Below are 18,639 nucleotides of genomic sequence, written 5' to 3' on the forward strand. Positions count from 1 at the left end.
CTAGCCTGTGGTCATCTGCCAGCGGACAAAGCCCAGGGTCTAAATGATGCCTTTTTTTCTTTGTATTAAATGTAAATCCCAGTTAAGCTGCAGCATAACCACACCTGCAAACACTGTGACCGATAATGCATTTATGCTACATTTACTGATTGCATGCTATCGCAGTCAACATGGCTGCCTTAAATATGCTTTCTACAGCGCATCCGAAACACGCCTGGGTGGATTTCTTACTACATAAGACAATAAAAAACTACAATAAGGACTTAAATAGAGAATTTCCATGGGTCTTACAGAAACAGATACTTGCAGACGTGTCCACTTACACAGGAAGTGAACTGCAAGGCATAATATGTGTTCACTGTGGAATCACTGGAACGATTATGTTGGCCCAGCCAGACAGAACAACCATTGGTAAATACAGGAAAAGATTCTACAGCCCATAGAAATGGAGGAACAGTAAGTGGCAAGCACTGGAACCAACAAAAAAGCCAGGAAAGAGAGGGGGCGGGATGTAAGCCCCATTTAACTTCATATTGGAAACAATTGATTTCAAAAGCACAGCGCAAGCACTGTGCAGGCGAAACCCACAAAGTGGCAGCACGTTCTCTACAGAATACCCACAGTGACCGTGCCTCATCTAACCCTTCCTCAGTCTCCAAGGTTCTCTGCTAGTTTATGTTTGCTCAAGCGTTCCCAAGAGGACCTGGCTACCAAGGACTGCTGCGCTCCTGCCTTTAGAGCACTATCGCATGCTCTGGCTTTCCCACCTACACATCTGTCCCTGTGTCATACCTGTGACATTTATGCTGCTGTTGCAATTTAATTGAAAGCACTGATCCCAAATTCTTGTATATCTACGAACATTAACACATCTACCATTTTATACTGCAAAGATGCAATCAAATTGGATGCATATGTTGATCAAATATTTAAACAATGTTATTATTTGACTTCAAATAAAAGTAACAAAAGGTTTTCTGCATATTTTTTGTCAAATATTTGTTAGATATTATTTAGGTCAAAATAAAATTAACAAATGGTTTCCGTCCGGCACACCATTCAACAGTTCCTTGGCCCGTGATGGTGCTGGCTGTCTCGGGGTGCAGAGTATCGCCTGCGAGATTTGTGCTTTCCAGATCAGCGAGGCTCTAAGGGATTTAAGGCTTTTTGTTACATCTTGCCTCGCCTGTGCTCCTGGTGGTGATGCTCCAACGTGAGTATGATGCTGCATGGAGTGTTGCTGTGCCACCAACAGTGTTAGCCTGATAGTAACAAAACCCGGGACCAGAGTCGGAGAATGCTAGCACCAGCCCCTAGCCTTCTGCGCAGACATACAAGTAATCTGCAGCTGGAACTAGTGTCTCCAGACCTCACATCCTGTTATGTAAAGAAATAAGCGACCACAAGGGACTTGGTTACATTATCGCGGCCTTTCTCCTCACACATGCGACTACGTGGCCATCGCAGTCAATAAATCATGGCTGCAAACTAAATGTTCCCTTCTTAGTGAGTTAAATTGACATTTGCTACAATATGGAAACCACTGCAGTTTAAAACACGGCAGCTGATCAGTGGCGATGCCACCATATGTCTAGATTGCTAACGTAATGTCTCCAGTAGATGGTCTGACAGTAAAAAGCAGGCTTGTATCACAAGCTGAAATTATCACCATACTGTCCACACTCTTGGGCATCATTATCTGAAATGGTCTCTTACACACGCGCTTTGCAAAATCAATTTACCTTGCATGTTATGAAGAGAGCCACTGACTCCTTCTTTCTGTCTTCGTCTTCCACCACCTCGTCTGCATCCCGCGCCAGTGGCGACTTGGACCTAACGTTATGGTCCACCTGCAGCTTGCTGAGGTTTCCTTCCAGGAGTCGCCGTTGGACTACGCTGTGTGGTTGCTGTGCACAAGGGAAGCATAAGAAGTAGAAAAAATGTCAGTGACGTGTGTGACCCATGTTAATGGCAGAAGCAAGCACACTTTTACACAGCTATATTTGTACATGCAAGAGTCACATCATGGACCAAAGATCTCAGTTACTGATGGTCAGGTGTTGGGTCACATCATGGACCAAAGATCTCAGTTACTGAAGGTCAGGTGTTGGGTCACATCATGGACCAAAGATCGCAGTTACTGATGGTCAGGTGTTGGGTCACATCATGGACCAAAGATCTCAGTTACTGATGATCAGGTGTTGGGTCACATCATGGACCAAAGATCGCAGTTACTGATGGTCAGGTGTTGGGTAACATGGATCTTGTGCAGTCCTTGAAAACCTTAGGGGCTCATAGCCTTTCAATTACAACCCATGCAATATTTAAAGTATTTAATATATGTTGGACCTTTTGTCCAAGAAGCAATTGTGCAATTTGCAGAGAATCTTTTTTCTGTGTCAGAAGCTTCTTGAACGCAAAGTGTTGTACATAGTACACGCATAGTGTGTGTAGTCTGGTCGAGCACAGTACAGGGAGCAGTATGTGTGGGTGAGGTAGCCACTGGACCACATATCTTCTCACAACAATGAATGATAGGTTCCTTAATATAGCACTGAAAGTGACTCACATAGGGCCTCAGTATGAGAGCCCCAAGCCTGCACCCAATAAGACTGCCCCTGTGACATTATTTCCAGGGATTCTGTTGACTCTGGCGGTGCAGAGTTAGCAGATTATCTGCAGAAATGGGGAACTACTGGATGAACCACTAATTCTGCGTAGGATTCACCAGGTAACTGCACATTACTACTTACTTTTTACTACCCTGCCTCCCCCACAACCCTTCAAGCTCTTACTTCAGGACGGCACTGACTACAGGTACTCATGTTAGTTTAACATGTTGTGTGTTTGGGTATATGTGTGTGTGAGAGGAGCAGGGAGAGACAGAGAGAGACATGTATATATAGAGAATGTTTTAAGCCAGATGGATTGTTGGGGCTTTTGAGTATGCGAATTGAGGAGCACTCTTTGATCAGAACAAAACTTTTCTTTTGTAATTTATTAATTTGTCTTTTATAGAGCTATAAACACAGTAAAGGCCTGCCTTTTTAAGTGCAGAAGTTCAGCCTTCAAAATGTCTACAGGGCTTTAGGCATAATAATTTCTCAATAAAGTCCATGCCGCTTTAAAATATGCGAGAAGGACGATCTTCTGCAATGCAAGCGATGGTCATAATAGCTCACCCCAAATTAGAGAGGATCACCCTCGAATATCAGTGGAAGGTGTTTTACACGATTCTCCAGGGTCTATGACAGAATCCATTTTCTGAATCTATACATAAGTGGACAGTACATCATCCAGCATCAAATGTATACTCCTCACGCGCTTTGAAGTGTCATCATGGATCTTCATTTTAAAATAGAACAATGAAGTTTGCCTTATACTTTGTTTGGTAATGTTCGGCAAAAAAAATTACAGGAAAAATGATTCAATACATGTGTCTAGAGAATAATATTTACAACATAGTTTATCTTCTAGGGTACGCTTGTAACCACTTCCAGTTTTACTATGCGCCTGTAGTGACTGAGAAAGTTCATCATTGCTTTTCAGAAATTGGGGCCCAGATTTAGGATTTGTTTCACACAACTCAAGCGGAAAGACACCTTGCTGCGCGAAAGGGAGAAGGAAGAATGTGCCATATCTAGCAAGATGGGGCGCATTCCTGTCCGCTCCCTGTGCTGGCGCACACACTGCTGCATAGCGCCGACGCAGGCATCATTGCGCCATAGTGCAAGGGTGCCTGCGTTACAGGCAGGAGTGTTTTGTGCAGGAAGGGATACCTTCCTGCACTAAAACAATCATGTGAGGTCCTTTTCTCTTTCCAAGTATGCAGCACACTTAGAAAGAGGAAAGAACAAGGAGAAATAAAGATATTCTCCTCGTTGCACCTCTGTCGGGAAGGCGTACAATTCTGATGCATTCCCCGGTCTACCAGTGTTGGTAAATCTGGGAATGCTGCAAAATATATGGGTGGATGTGTGGGAACACCCAAGCTCTACCCATGTAATGTCTTCCCGGCAAAGTGTAATGCGAGACAGCGACTTGCGCTGCCTTGCGTTACACCAAATTTACCAAGCCCTGCAGGGCCACGCAGAGTGCCTCTGTGTGGCATGGTAAGTCTCATTCCAGGGTTTGCATAGTCCTGCGCCACCTTGCATGGCACAAGGGTGACGCAAAACCTTGATAAATCTGGGCCCGGATGTTTGAAAAAAAAACATTACTTTCGCTGAATTTTCCACGTTCACAACTGGCCATCGAGTGGAATATCAGTAAATGAAGTTAAGCACAACATAGTTTGTTATGCCAGGCTGTCAACTGTTTTCATAGGTAAGGAAACATTTACCTGATTTTGTTGAAAATTCTAACAATTACATATATATAAATAGAACAATTCATACGTCATCAACAATATCGCACACATATTTGATGTTAAATGTACAGTTCCTCAAGTACTATTTTGTATCGTGTATTTTATACGTGTGCTTCAAAATGTATTCCGTCATACAATATTTCAGTGACACTACTCTCTTCTTTTATGCCTGACAATATATCACTATCTCTTGGGCGCTGTGCGTCTATTAGCGGAGTGCAGTATTAACACAACTCCCTCCCCTAATCTTCCCCCTTTAGAACGGCAAACAGGCATTTGAATTAAAGGAATTCATGAATTTTGTCCATTCCTTTGTCAACGTGTTTTCGTTTCCCCTTATCTGCCTCTCCTCATCATAACCTCCATTCCTGCTGATCCCCAACAGATCCAATCTGTCTTATAGACCTCAGGGGTCGCTCTTCCCATTGACTGCCATGTTACTGGGTAGCACATGGTGACAAACTAATTCATATATTTCTGTCTGTTCTGGTCCTTCCTTGACTGAAGGCCCAAAAGGTAGCTCTGAGTGTGTTGGGCTCACCAGCAATTCCTGCGGTGCAAATACCATCTCTTACAACAGCGGATCCACCACACAATGCAAGATTGAGACAGAATAAGGCAGCTCTCGAACTCCCACAGCTGTTCCAGCTATATGGGATGGGTGCATCCATTTTATAAACTGGATAATCAGTGTGGTGCTATATGAAGGATGCAGGAAGTGGCACAGAGTTTAAATCTGGTCACATAAGACTTTCTCCACTATGTGTCGGTTTATCACGACACTATGGCGTCCTCTAGAACTTGAGCACTATTAATGGACTAGACACATAATGCTTTTTATATGGTAGATAACAGGCTACCTACTTCACCTGAATCCAAAAGGATGTGCTGTCCCCTAAAGTCTTTAGCATATCTCACATAAGTTCCCCAACTACTTCTGGCTGCCTGTGAGACTGCTGTATGTTGTAAGACCTGGTGTTCAGTTATTGTCCACTTTTCTCTTAACTTTTCCAAGTTACTTCATCTGTCATTAACGAATAAGCCAACTACTGGTCCATATCCATTTTTCTTCCACCTGAACAAGTCCATGATCCAGCGGCGGTCCGCGCAGGTAAGCGTGGTGGGTGGTGGGGCAGGGCAGGTGAGGTGCGGGCGGTAAGGGGGAAAGTTGACAGACGACGGAATAAGGAAAATAAATAAATCCTATTCTGTCGTCTATCAATTCCCTGCCACATCACCCCCCCCCCCGCCCACCCCATAGAACTTGCCTGCACGGACCGCTTCTGCCATGATCTATCATTACAAAAATATTGAATGCCACAGCCACGCGTTTAAGAGAATACTAATCTCATTCCTGCATTTCTTACACTACTCTCTCTGTAACGTTGCTCTGCAACAGAAGTGCCATGTCTCAAGCTCGCTTCTCATCAAAAAATAAATTGTCAATTCGTAAGGTTGAATAATAACATGCATTTCACTTTCAATCCCAAAGTATATCACCCCAGTCCCATTGTACAGCCTGCCACAGATGAGAAAGGAATTGCCAGTGGTCGAAGGCTAGAAGCTCAGCCCCATTCATAGTAGCAGAACTTCAGCCTTCTATGAGGTCCTATGGTTCTGGCATTGCTCCATGCCAAATAAGTCATCTGTTTAGCTAAGTTACAGGAGAGGTAGCTTCAAAATAAATATCTGTTTAATACCTGAATGAGATATAACAATTTACGTATTCTCAATTTACTTACAACAATTCTTGGCGTAACAGAGGGAATTACCAATATTTTCCACTAAAGGCCTCATAACAAATAGGGGAGAGGAGTTGGCCTAATGTCTAGGGCGGTGGATTTCTAATCTAGGGCCGGGTTCGAGTCTCGGCTATGACGCTGAACATCCTGTGATTCTGGACAAATCACTTAATCTCCCCCTGGCTTACAAAAATGAATGTGCCCTCATGTAACGCAACTGGTGCAATGTAAAGCTCTCTGCTACCCGATATCTTCGGGTCAAGTTTGCGCTATATCAAACTCCGTAAAATAAAAATAAGTACTGCTGTAAGGTGAACCCTTCGAAATAAGTAATAAAATATAATTTTTAGAGTTTTGCAACTTGGAACCGACGTAAGAATACATGCGGTTTTCCTCATTACTCCTCATTCTGAACTGTGAACCTCGAATGAGAATACCAAATTCATGAGATATTGCAACATGCATTATTTGTAATTCCTGGTGCAGTATTACTGCACAACAATGGAATGTCTTGGAATGTGCCTTGGGTGTGCATTTCATTTCTGCATTTTTATTACAACCTCCTTTTAATAAAATGTCTCCCTGCTCCTTCTGCATGACATCATCTTATCCACTGTGATCCCACTTTTCACAGTTTATAATGTATGTGTACGTTGCACCCATCGAGGGAACCAGCCTAGATTTGATCTCTTCCTACCTCTTCAACAGATCTAGCATCTTTTCTCTCCTCCCTTTTCCATTAGCTCCTTTCTGCACCGATTCTGGGGTCTCAAGCAGTAGTCATCGCTTCAGTCTTCAACGCCTACTCTGCCTACAACAAGACGTCAACAAGTCTTTCAACTTAACTTGCTGCAATAGCAGCCAGACACAGAGATCAGCCTGAAACTGGACAAACATAGGCATCTTGAGACCAGGTCATTGCCACCGAGTCTTGGGCCAATGGATGCCGCGGAGCCCGAAATACAAGTCCTCCACAATCAAGAGCTTCACGTGCAAAGGTGTTTTGGAGTCACAAAGCCTGTGATGCACAGAAACACATTGTTTGCAAAAGCAAACGCCTTTTTTTTCACAATGTATCAAAGATCTTTTAGAAGGCAAAAACGAATGTCTTTCGGACTTATAAAAGGGGTTTGCAGTCCATTACGAATTACAAACAGGAAGGCACTTGAAAGGACTATCTCCTGCCATCCTGGTAGTGTCAGTGGCTTGTGACCACAATTGCTGTTACCAAGCTTTGCTCACTTACTGATCTCTGATTGTGGTTGTTACTGATTTGCACGAGGAGCTGCCCACGTGCGGAAGTTTCCTCTTTGGAAATCATGTGTGGCATCTGGAGGAGCATGTAATGGTCCAATGGACCACAGAAGGCTCCTCCAGATGCATTCTCAAACTTTTTTTAAGCAACACCTGTCACTTTTATGGATGCAGACTGCTTTTAAAAAATGTTTCCCTTTTGGGAATTCAAATACAAGAATGGAGGTCTGCTGTTTCTTGAAGGGCTGCATCCGTGAATTCACAGCCATTGACAAGAGGTTGCAAAGTGCAGCATGTTAAATTGTTATGCATACTTTTAGCCAAAGTTTGAGGTTTTCAGGGCATTCTAAGTAGGAAAATGTAGTTTGATACATGTACATCAGACCACCGTAGTCTCCTCTGGGTGTCTCGTTTCCAGCAATGTCTGGGTTTAGTAGGATTCCCGAGTTGCTGGCTGACCCAGGGCCCAAATATTGGAACCATTCAGCATGGCAAGTGAGAAGAAATTTGGATTCAACCCCTCTCTGCTGACCCATATGTCAAAATTACACCCAAACCAATCCAAATGTCCTCTTCCTTGCTATGGGGGCAGAGATAGGGATTCTGTAGGCCCCAAGTGAGCAGAGAGAAAGACTATTATGGCTGAAGGGTGAGGGCTTGGACTAATGCCTGGGCGGGGTGGGTGGGAGGGAGGGAGGGAGAGAGAGAGCGAAAGAGAGAGAGAGAGAGAGAGAGAGAGAGAGAGAGAGAGAGAATATGTATGTATACACCCCCCTTGAGGTGAGATTCATAGCAACCACCCAATCTCCCCTTGGGGGGAAGGCACAAAGGCTGCATACCTATTCTGGGGTGTGCCGATGCCAGGGCAAGAACCCTTGTGTTTTCCACTATGCAGAGATCCCTGGTCTTGCTACCCGTGTGGAGCAAAGTTGGGGCATACCCTCCAATCTGTTCCAGGGTGGGGGGGGGCAGAAAGACTGTTTAGCCCTGGGTGGGGAGGAGAAGCACTAGCTCTGGCCCAAGGGATTTCGCCCCCAAAAAAGACATCCCTGGTCCTGGTGCCATTTTTACCCACAGGTGGGGCAGTATTCCCTGTTTGCCCCAGAGGGCAGAAAGACTGTATGTCCTTTCTGGGGCAGTGGCATGGCCCGATGTGGGCTAGAAATCCCAGTTGCCGAGTAAGCTCTCCAGCTCCTGTGGAGCGAAGAAAGACTGTACTGCCCAGGACAGGAGGAAGCACTGGCTCTTTCTCAAGGGACTGCTCCTCCCCTTGTAAAAAGAGATCAGTGCTCAGGGTGGGGGAAGGATACAGTTATGCCATTAACACAATGTACTTTCTCTTTACAGTGATTTTAAAGCTCTGCATGGTGGCGTTACAGCAAAATAAAAAAAAGAAATCAAACTCTGGACGCAAGGAATGATCTTCCTTGGTGGCCCAACTTTTTTTTTCGAAAAGAAAATACTTCTGTTGAGTCAGCTCACCCCTTCCTGATTTAAGCCCTGTAAAGGTAGTGTGGCTGTTGGGAATGGGTCGAGGGTCAGACTGAAGAGGTTAATTTGTGAATGGAAGAACAATCAGGCCATACCATCTGGCTCCAAACACACCAGACTCCTCCAGCAACATCTACTAAATTGAGAAACTTAGGAGCTATCAAGAACCGCACCCTATCACTCATCCCGCAGGTGAGCCAAGTCACAAGGAGACACGACATTACTACCCACATTTGAAAGGTTTTCCATCTTCTCCGTGTATTGATTCCTTGGCTTCAGTGGCTACTGGTTAGCTTCAAGGAGCAGGAGTGGATAAAGACTGAATTACTCAACACGGGGCATATTATCAAGAAACGCCGTTAAAATTATCGCCGCTTTAGCGGCAGAAAACTGCCGCTCAAGCGGCGACAATGGGCTTGATAATATGCCCTTGAGAATTCCCATAAAAGCCCATGTTCTGGTGTCAACATGGGTTTCTATTGAAATTCTCTGCGGCATATTATCAAGCCCATTATCACCGTTTTAGCGGCAGTTCTCTGCCACTAAAGCGGCGATAATTGTAACGCCGTGCTTGATAATATGCTCCCATATTCTTCTATTGGTAACGGTAAAAACTTTGTATATTTAGACGAATCGTAGCAAAAAGTTGTTATGAGGCCCACGTTATATGTGACACTTTCAGCCAGTCCTAGCTTTTTTACCAACACCGACTGTACTGACGGCATACTTACAATATTAAAAGTGAAACTTCAAGTTACAGATTTCATAGACTGGTGGCTCAAAGCCAGGACTGACCACTTGCCATCAAGCGATATCCAGTCCTGGATGTTTAACCAAAACTGCTGAAGGCTTTGAAACAAGCTCTCTAGCATCCTTTGAGCTGCTTTTGGAGGGTAAAGTTCTCCAGCTTAAAAATAGGTTGTTTGTAAAACATTGGATTGAACCAAGGAGGAGACACTCATGAATCACGAGGAACTGCCGAGCACCATTGCCTGTCTTTGCATCCAGACTATCCCTGATCTGCAGTCTAATTCTACGTCTCTCACTGATCTGCGCCTGTCTCTCATTACCTCCAGTTTCCTCCCTCACTATCTTCGGCTTTATTGTATTCTTCACAACCCGACTCCAAGTCCTTGGGCGCCTCTTCGTCCCTACCCTGTTGTATGTCCATTTACCTTTTCCCTGTCATCAACATTCACTCTGTGCCCTGCTCTGCACTCCTTCTCTACATCCTTCCAACTTTACCCTACACTAAATTGGTGTCCATTCCTTGACAATTCCTTGTACCTCTAAGCTCTCCCTCCTGCACCTGGGAATGTTAACAAGAGTTAGAGAGTAGGGGGTGAAGTGCATGGAGTAATGCCGGATTGAGCGGGCATGTAGCCTGTCACTGGCAGGCCCTCTTTTTGAGCTATAATGCAGCAGGTAGACGACCTCATAAGCGAAAGCGCCCAACTCACCACGTTGATGTTGCCTTCTTCCATTGTATTAGCAAAGGAGTTATTTCTGCTGTTTGCCAAATGTGAGTGATTCATGCACTGTAGGAAAAGAAAAGGTAGCTGGACTAAGCTCAGCATATCATTACTATCAGTATTATGGATGAGGATGATAGACGCTGCGGAAGCCTCCATATTCAGCTGAGGTGTTTTGGGACTGGAGGCTTGGGACTAAAACCTCCAGTGGCGGGAGGTTCAGGAGTGCATCACAATGTTTTTCACATAGATGGAGAAAATTGCATCAAATTGTCTTCCAAGGTGGAGATACGGCATCTGTGGCATTAATAGCCTCAAAAACTTGTGGCTGACATGAGGAAGTCAGAAGTCAAGGGTAAAACAACTGAGGCTAGGCTGGACTGTGGATGTCTGACTGGGCATTAAAATCAATCTCATCTGTCCACGTTAAGGGTCATGTATCTGTGCAAGCCTTCGCTGATGGGGGTGACACCTGACACCCAAACACAAAGCATTCCCTTTGCTGTTCAGCACTTGCTCACCTGGTGAGGGTCCAGGACACCTTTTTGGGGCTACAAGCCTGGCTGAAATGCCAACCAATGACTTAGACCAAAAAAAGAAAAAGAACTAGAACTTCTCAAACAGTTATATGAAACATTTTCAGTAGTTGTTCGCTGCATTTTGTGGCAGAAAGGTTCTGTTGTGGTGGCAGGAGGCTACTTCTAAGGAACACAACAGGTTCACTTTCAGTGGTGGGCTTCAGGCCTGTGTAACTGCCCTTTGCTCCGTGGTCCCCTGCCTTACTAATGCTTCCAGGTTTGCCTCCTGGGTTCAGCAGCACAGGAGCGATTTGTAGACTTTTCCCTTACAAAGAGCAGCCATACCCCCCCCCGTATCTATTCCATTCAAGATTATTAATATGTATTAAATATTTAATGCATTTAAAGCATGAAAATGACTCCGTAGAGGACAGAGCGTCGTGTGCACAAAATAATTCGACCTGGTCTAATTAGTGGAATAACAAAGGAGCAGACAACAAACTGTATTTTTCTCCTTCAAGGAGGGGGGTTTCTTCCGCGCCGCACCACCCAGCAGCCACAAAGAGCATGCATTAGTTCAGACAACCGTCCGGCCAGAGACACCCCTCTCTGTCACAGCCCCCCTCGGGTGATGGGCCGCTCCTGCAGCGCACAGAACAAAACATGTAGGAACATGTGACAAGACACACCGACAGGAGGCAATCAATCCACGGCCGTGTAGATGGCGGGGTATCGATCAACAAGGTGTGATAACCAGTCTTATTTTTGCACGCAATATTGATTTTCTACAGGGGAAGTCACAAACACCTCTGCTGGTGAGAATGTGTTTATTACAGTCCAGGCTGTGTTGTTGTTTCTTCCTGGGTTCTTGGAAGCAGCGGAGTACCCGGATGTCAAATGCATACGGAGAGCCGCTGCTGCCTGTCTGAAGCGTCCATCCGTCCAATGAGTTTCCTATTCTACCAGTTTATTCTCTCTTTGTACTCACTGTCGACACTGTTGCTGTCTTTTGTGAAACCTCTTCAATACATCAAAAATCAAGTGGAAAGTGGACTTATGGTCAGCACTCTTCAGCCATTGGCGTTCACATGCTTTTCATGGTTTGCCATTGCACGGATGGGCTGTCCATCAAGGCCATGGCATATGAGGAAGGTTACATAGGCCCATTTGTGCTCAATTTAGATTTAGGTGAGGAGAGCAAGTAGTCCTTTTGTGTTTTTAACCTCAAAACAGTTTCTTGTTCTCGACAAAAAAGCAGTAGCATGAAGTGATTAGTCTTCCCATGAAGATTTTGTAAAGCGTCGGATAAGAAATGGACATATTTTGTATGTAGAATTTATGAGAGTTGTTAGTACGTTACTTCAAAAATATACATGGACCAACATTATTTTATGCAGTTGTTTGTACAGCTAATCAGGGAGTGGAAGAGGTGTGGCGCAGCGGCCAGGGCAACTCTCTCTGGATCCTGGGGCTCACGGTTCAATCCCCAGTGCCAGCGGCAGATCAGCCCAGCACCATGTGACTCTGGGCAATAGCTCGCTTAATCTTCCAGATGGCCCCCAGCGCTGCGACACCTCTCTGGAGGTAACTGTGCGCTTTACATATACTGGACATTTACATTTATGCAAGAGCTTGCTATTTGCAGGGGTAGAAGAAAGAAAATAATAGAGAAGTAAGAAAACAGATAAGATGTATAAATACCTGCAATATCATTGTTGTAACACATCAGAGTGTAAAAACACATTACAACAAAGAGACCAGAGGGAAAGGGGGATGGGTTAGAGGAAGAAGTGGGGGCTAGCTGGTAGGCTAATGTCCTATTATTAAGAGATGGCGATAGGGTAAGAATTGTCGATTTCTATGGCATTTTTGATTTTTGCAGATAAAGGTCCAGTTTGTTCCCCAAAGGTTTTGACAGTCCAGGATTAGTATTTTTAATTGAAATAGTAGTGTCTGCACTCCTTATAAAATAAATCCAGGCCATGTGTGGTGTGATAAGTTGTTGACATTTTTCCAGTCTCTCAGTATTATTGTTATGTTATGTGTTTTTGTATGGTACGCTACTCACCCAAGAGGATCTCCTGGGATTGAAGCAGGAGCAGTGGGGGCTGAGCAGGGTCGGGACTAGGTGAACAGCCAGGTCTTCAGTTTCTTGCACTACAAGCACTCTGTTATGCAGGGCCAGTTCGTTTCAAGCATTAGTAGCAAAGTAATAGAAGGCATGACCACTGGATCTTATTTTGAAAAGGAAGGGTTTGCAAGTCTGTCTTAGCAAAGGTGTCTGGTAGGTTTGTGGAATCTTATGCACTTGTTGAGGTACTTGGGGACAATGCTGTGTAGGGCTTTGTATGTGTACCTGTTTGTACCTTTGTATACATACTGTGTGTTAAAGAGTGTTCGTTTGTGGATTGGGAGCCGGTGGAGCTCTTTGAGGTGTTGGGTGATGTGAGTGTGGGGTGGGAGGTTGAGGGTGAGCCTGGTCAGTGAGTTTTGTATGGTCTGGAGTTTAACATTGATTCCAGCATAGAGTATTATGCTATAGTCCAGCTTGCTGGTGATGAGGGCTTGGGTGACGGTTCTGTGAATGCAGGGAGACCTTTGAACATCTTTGTGAGCATCTTGAGAGTGTGAAAGCAGGAGAAAGAGTCTGCACTCAGTTGGGCGGTCATGGTAAGTTGGTTGTCGATAACTATTCTGAGGTTATTTGCCTGGGTTGCCGGTAGGGGTATGGGTCCGAGTTTGGCAGGCCACCCAAGGGGAGTCCCAGAGTAAGGTGGCTGTGCCAAAGATTACTGCTTCTGTCTTGTCTGTTTTGAGCTTGAGGGTGTTGGTTTTCATCCATCTGGCAACTTCGGTATTGCAAGTGAAGAAAATGGTTCTAGTGTTTGCCGTTTTATCAGAGAGGGAGAGTAGAATTTGGGTGTCAGCATAGGATGTAATGTTGATTCCATGGGTATGGATGATGCTAGGAATTGGGGTCAAGTAGGCATTTAACAGAATGGGGCTGTGTGAGGATCCTTGTGGAACTCTGCAGATGAGGTTGACGGCACCAGAGGTGGAAGGGGGCAAGGCTGAACGACTGGGCATGGCCTGTCATGAAGGAGCAAAGCCAATGAAGTCCAAGACCTTGGACGTGCTTTGTGCAGTTGTTGAATTGTTTTTTATTACCATTTGTTAGTAGGAAACCAATAAGGGGATCCGGTTCCGTAAGCCTATGAGATGCAGATTCAATGGGCCTAGAATGATGTTACATGAGTTTAGCGACAATTGTTTTTGAATTATATCCTCTATGGTTTTTTCAACCTGAGCCCAAAGAGAGTTACCATTGCTACAATGGAAGAGAATATGGTCCAGATTAGCATTTTCATTTATGCAGCTCCAGCAGGATGATGACTCTGACAACCTTGTTTAAATATCCTTTCAGGCATCTATTCAGTGCCCAAACTTTGCACTGAATTATCAGAGAGGAGATCTTGCGTTTTAAGAAGTTAGTCCAAATTTTGGTCGATTCTTCATCAGTAGGGAGACTAATTATCGAATCTAAAAAAATAATTCTTACATTTTCTGTATATATATTAAAGTATGAAAACACAAAAGACAGTGTGCTCAACTTAATCGACACACTCAGCATGGTACAGCATGCTATCAAATCAATGCACTCCAAAGGCCACAACGCAGAGCCCATCTTTCCGACATCAGCTTTTCAATGCAAACCTCCGGTAACTATACATTAGAATGACAACATTGCCATTCCTAAAAATCTGATCTTTGTCCAACAAACACATTAAGGTCAAACCAAATGACAATAACAAACATTCAGACCCTTCAAATACTTCTTAATAAACAAACTACATCTCAAACTCAGCTCTCACTCTGATCCTGCACATCTAAGATCCACAAAGTGACTTCAATGTATTTCCGCAAAACCATGTGAATACTCATGCTCCAACTAAAACATGAAAATGCTAGCTGAATTCTTTATCACCCAGCTACTACAAAGGCCTCACCAACAGCAAAAACTCCTTCTGCAGACAGTAAAGCAAATGGGAAAAAAGATTGCCACTGATGACCTCATACCACTGAAGTCCCTTTGCTTAATATGCAGACAACTCATCACCTTAGCCAAAGCCAAGTTTTATACCAACACCATCAATGAAGCTGCCTGCAGAAGAAGAACACTCTTCAACACAACCAAGCACTGCATCAACCTGCATGCCATCAACTACTTCTTCAATAAAAAAATACAGACTATCCGATAGCCCATCAACAACACCAAACCTGGTTCTCCTCCCAAGTACATCCCACAATAGCCATCCTTCAAACCCATGTCTCTCAAAGACCTTGGCAACATCCCCAGCTGTTTCTATAAAGATGATGTAATCTACTCATCCTTCAAAAAAGTCCTCTCTTCTGAAGCTTTCTCATCCCTACTCATCATCCTCATTGCCTTCATCACTCAACCAATCTTTCCAGATGCTCTAAAAACTGCTCACATACTTCCATTCCTAAAGAAATCCATGCTAGACCCTATAGACATTGTCAGTTACCAGTCCATCACCTATCTTCCCTTCATCAGCAAGATTATCAAAAAACAGTCTATCCATAATGTCAAGCTCACATGAACATTAGCCATCTCCCTCACGACTATCGATATGGCTTCAGATCATGCTGTAGCGCAGAGCCATTACCTTAAAAATCATAGACAATGCCATCCCGATCACAAATAAAGATGATCCCATTCTCGTGATATTACTAGACATTGCAGTTGCCTCTGACACTTTCAACCACCCAACTCTCATCCACACCTTGAAGCCTTGAAAAGATTTCACTGGAAATGTTCTCCAGACGACACCAGTTCACCCACATAGGCACTTCCCAACTTTGAGAAGATCTAGATCATCTGCAGAGTTTCTCAGGGCTTGATACTCTTCCCTGTCATCTCCAACCTATACATGGAGCTTCTTATGACTTTGCTAATAGATAATGCAGGAAACTGGATTATTAGTTGAGAGGGGTGGAAGCCCCACTCGAATAATAAACACAATCCCTGCCATGGTCAACAACAAAAGTCAAAATCACTAATCTGTGCTTGACCCTCTGTGCACAAAAGCAACCATGAAAGTATTTATGGAGCACTCAAATGGCAATAAAGGGAAGAATCCTAAATCAATTTAGAAAAATAGAGTAAAATTTAATTAAAAACATTTTCCCCAAAATGACAAAAATCCAATCAGTAGAACCAGAGTTATGAGTTTTTTAAGTTTTAGGTTAAAATAGCACCAAAAAGCACAAAGCGTCACTTGCGGGTATCTGGTCACGCTGGACTGGTCAAAGTCACAAGTTCAGGCTTATTGTGATGGAGTGCCAGTCGGATACAGGGACAAGGTTTGCCCTGGTCAAGAGTTTGCCTTCTCAAGGTCCAAGTTCATTAGGCGAGCCTCAGCTGGAGCTTCGCTTTGGAGAGGGCCGTGAGGCCATCGTTCTCTGCGCAAAGAACTGGGCTCTGCGGAAAGTTTGACTTGTCATTTGAGTCACTGTTTGGCATGAAGAGCAGGTCATCATTGGAACTTCGTATTGGTGGGTGACACAGTGCTTGTTGTCGATGCAGGTGGTCATCGCTGATGTGAAGAGTAGCTCGTTGCTAGTGATTTGCTTTGCCAGGCATTGCTGCTGTTTCCCATTACAAAAAGTCTGCTCACAGTCACAAGGAGCCAAAAACCTCTAAAGTTTCACTTTTAAATTGGTCTTTAGGCAGGAGGAGTACACTCTGATACCAGCCAAGGGTCCAGGACCTTGGGGTCACCTCTTTGGGGCTAGGACTCCATGCGGTATAAGCCAGCAGCAGGGCTCAGGCACGTCGAGACAGGTTCAGTTGGTGTTGGCCAGCTGGGCAGTTACAAGGAGGCATCTGGAAGCTTCTTGTGGCCCTGTAGCTTAAACAGATGGTCAGCCAACCAACCCTTGGAGTCATTTCCAGGGAGCCTGGGTTCAAAACAGGTCCAGTCTTCCTTCTTCAGACAGCAGAGCTTTCCACAGGGCCAGGGGTGTTCTAATGAGAGGTTCTGAAGGTGATATTCTTATACTCAGTACCAGCCTGTGGGTGGAGATGCCCCCTTTGTCTAACATTCCCTCTTTCTTGGGTTTGGCTCCAAATGTTCTAGAGTAACAAAGGGCAGGCAGGCATAGGTCTGAGTTGCATTTGTCAGTGGCAGGGCAGGCACCCCATAGAAGTCGAAAAGGGGGTGGGCATACTCATGAGGCAATCCTTTGAAGCTCAGGACATCCTCTTCAGGAGAGGAACACCCTGTTCAACACCAAAAGCCTTTTTGTCCTCTTGTCTGAAGGGAATACACAACACACCACAGGAGAGTCATTCACAGTCATGTGACTAAGAACTGGCAGAAAGACACATTTGGTTTAGGCAGAAAAATGCCAACTTCCTGAAAGAGGTCCCTAGACACTTAATATCAGGAATCTTAAATACTGAATTGTTTATTTGCTGCAAAAGAAAAAAGCATATCCAAAGATATGAACAATAGTGCAGTGGATGAAGGTGACAAAACATGCCCAGTGCTCTCTTTTAGGTGATACACACATGTGATAATATTGGTCAAAGTGCGTATCCAAAGCAAGAACAGCCCATCCCATTACAAATTGATAAACCGTGCAAATAGGGTCTGTAACAGCAGTCAATGTTTTGATTTTATTCTGACTGGCCAGGTTCTGGCTTTGTTACTGGTGAAGAGGCATACATTGCATTTTCTTCAAATTTCTGTGTCATATCTTAAATCATGGCGGTCCGTTCTTAGGGTAACAATATGTATGGAATGTGAAGTTGGTTTTGATATCTTCATTTTGTCATAGAGCTTCTTCCAGCAAGTACAACATTGTTGTGTGCCCGCATGAGCGTGCTTGGGAGAGGAGGCTCAGGGATCATAGCATAATGTTTCAAATATGATTCAAGCAGTATGTAAAGCGACAAGTGGAATGTGAAGCTTGGATGGGCCACACTCTTCTCCCAAGAGTTTTTTCCTGGCACCAGGCTGCGATTAATGAACATGCAACAGACCAATTTCCATGAAAAGGTTAAATAAATTAGTCCTGTGCGCTATGATTTTAAGGGTGCATTGTTTGCCAATTATTCTGTGTAGCTTTGGCTCATGTTGCCTTTTTTCTTCTCCTTTATTATTGTTTTCAAATTACATTTACACTGCTCTTTGCTAGAAGCAGTGATAACATAAATTTACAGTAACATGCAAAAGATTATTTGACAATTCTTTTTGTGTCTGGCCTCCTTCTGAGCACAAATCATGGACAAGATAACCTTGATTATCAATACTATTCCTACGAGACATCCAATTCCAAATGGACAAGCAGTTTCTCTCTCTCCAGAGGGCATGATTAATAGGAAATGGCAGCAGGCCTAACACCCTAAAGAAGAACATAAAGCGAGATTTCTATATATTCATTTACATTTGGTGTAATGTTGTTGAGACTGGGCACATTATAGTTGAGACTGGGTTAATGATGGTTGAGCCAGGGCTAATGATGGATCAGCATGGACAACTGAGACGCAAGCCTGTACAAATTACGGTTGCGCATAGCCCTATGATTCTGTGGTCGATGGATGAGTCTGCGTAAATGAATGTAGAGCCTAGGCTTGTGAGGACTGCAGTTGGGTCCGAGAAGGCTGAACCTGTGGCATATCATGGATGCTTATCATTGCTATGACTATGACATTTCTGGCATATCATAGCTGTCTTCCAGTTAATAATACCTGTTTTTACTTTCTT

At 44.1% G+C, this 18,639-nt stretch overlaps 1 protein-coding gene across 1 annotated transcript in view; it reads right to left on the reverse strand.

Annotated features, from left to right (window-relative positions):
• Window positions 1–18,639, reverse strand: part of NRIP2 (nuclear receptor interacting protein 2) — a 341,008-nt gene that overhangs the window by 118,146 nt on the left and 204,223 nt on the right. The window contains exon 2 of the mRNA XM_085652303.1: window positions 1,743–1,907. Within this exon, the coding sequence (XP_085508429.1) occupies window positions 1,743–1,907 (165 nt within the window). The remainder of the gene's footprint in view (window positions 1–1,742; window positions 1,908–18,639) is intronic.

Source organism: Triturus cristatus, chromosome 4_1, assembly GCF_964204655.1.
Source record: "Triturus cristatus chromosome 4_1, aTriCri1.1, whole genome shotgun sequence".
In the NCBI taxonomy this organism is placed as follows: Eukaryota; Metazoa; Chordata; class Amphibia; order Caudata; family Salamandridae; genus Triturus; species Triturus cristatus.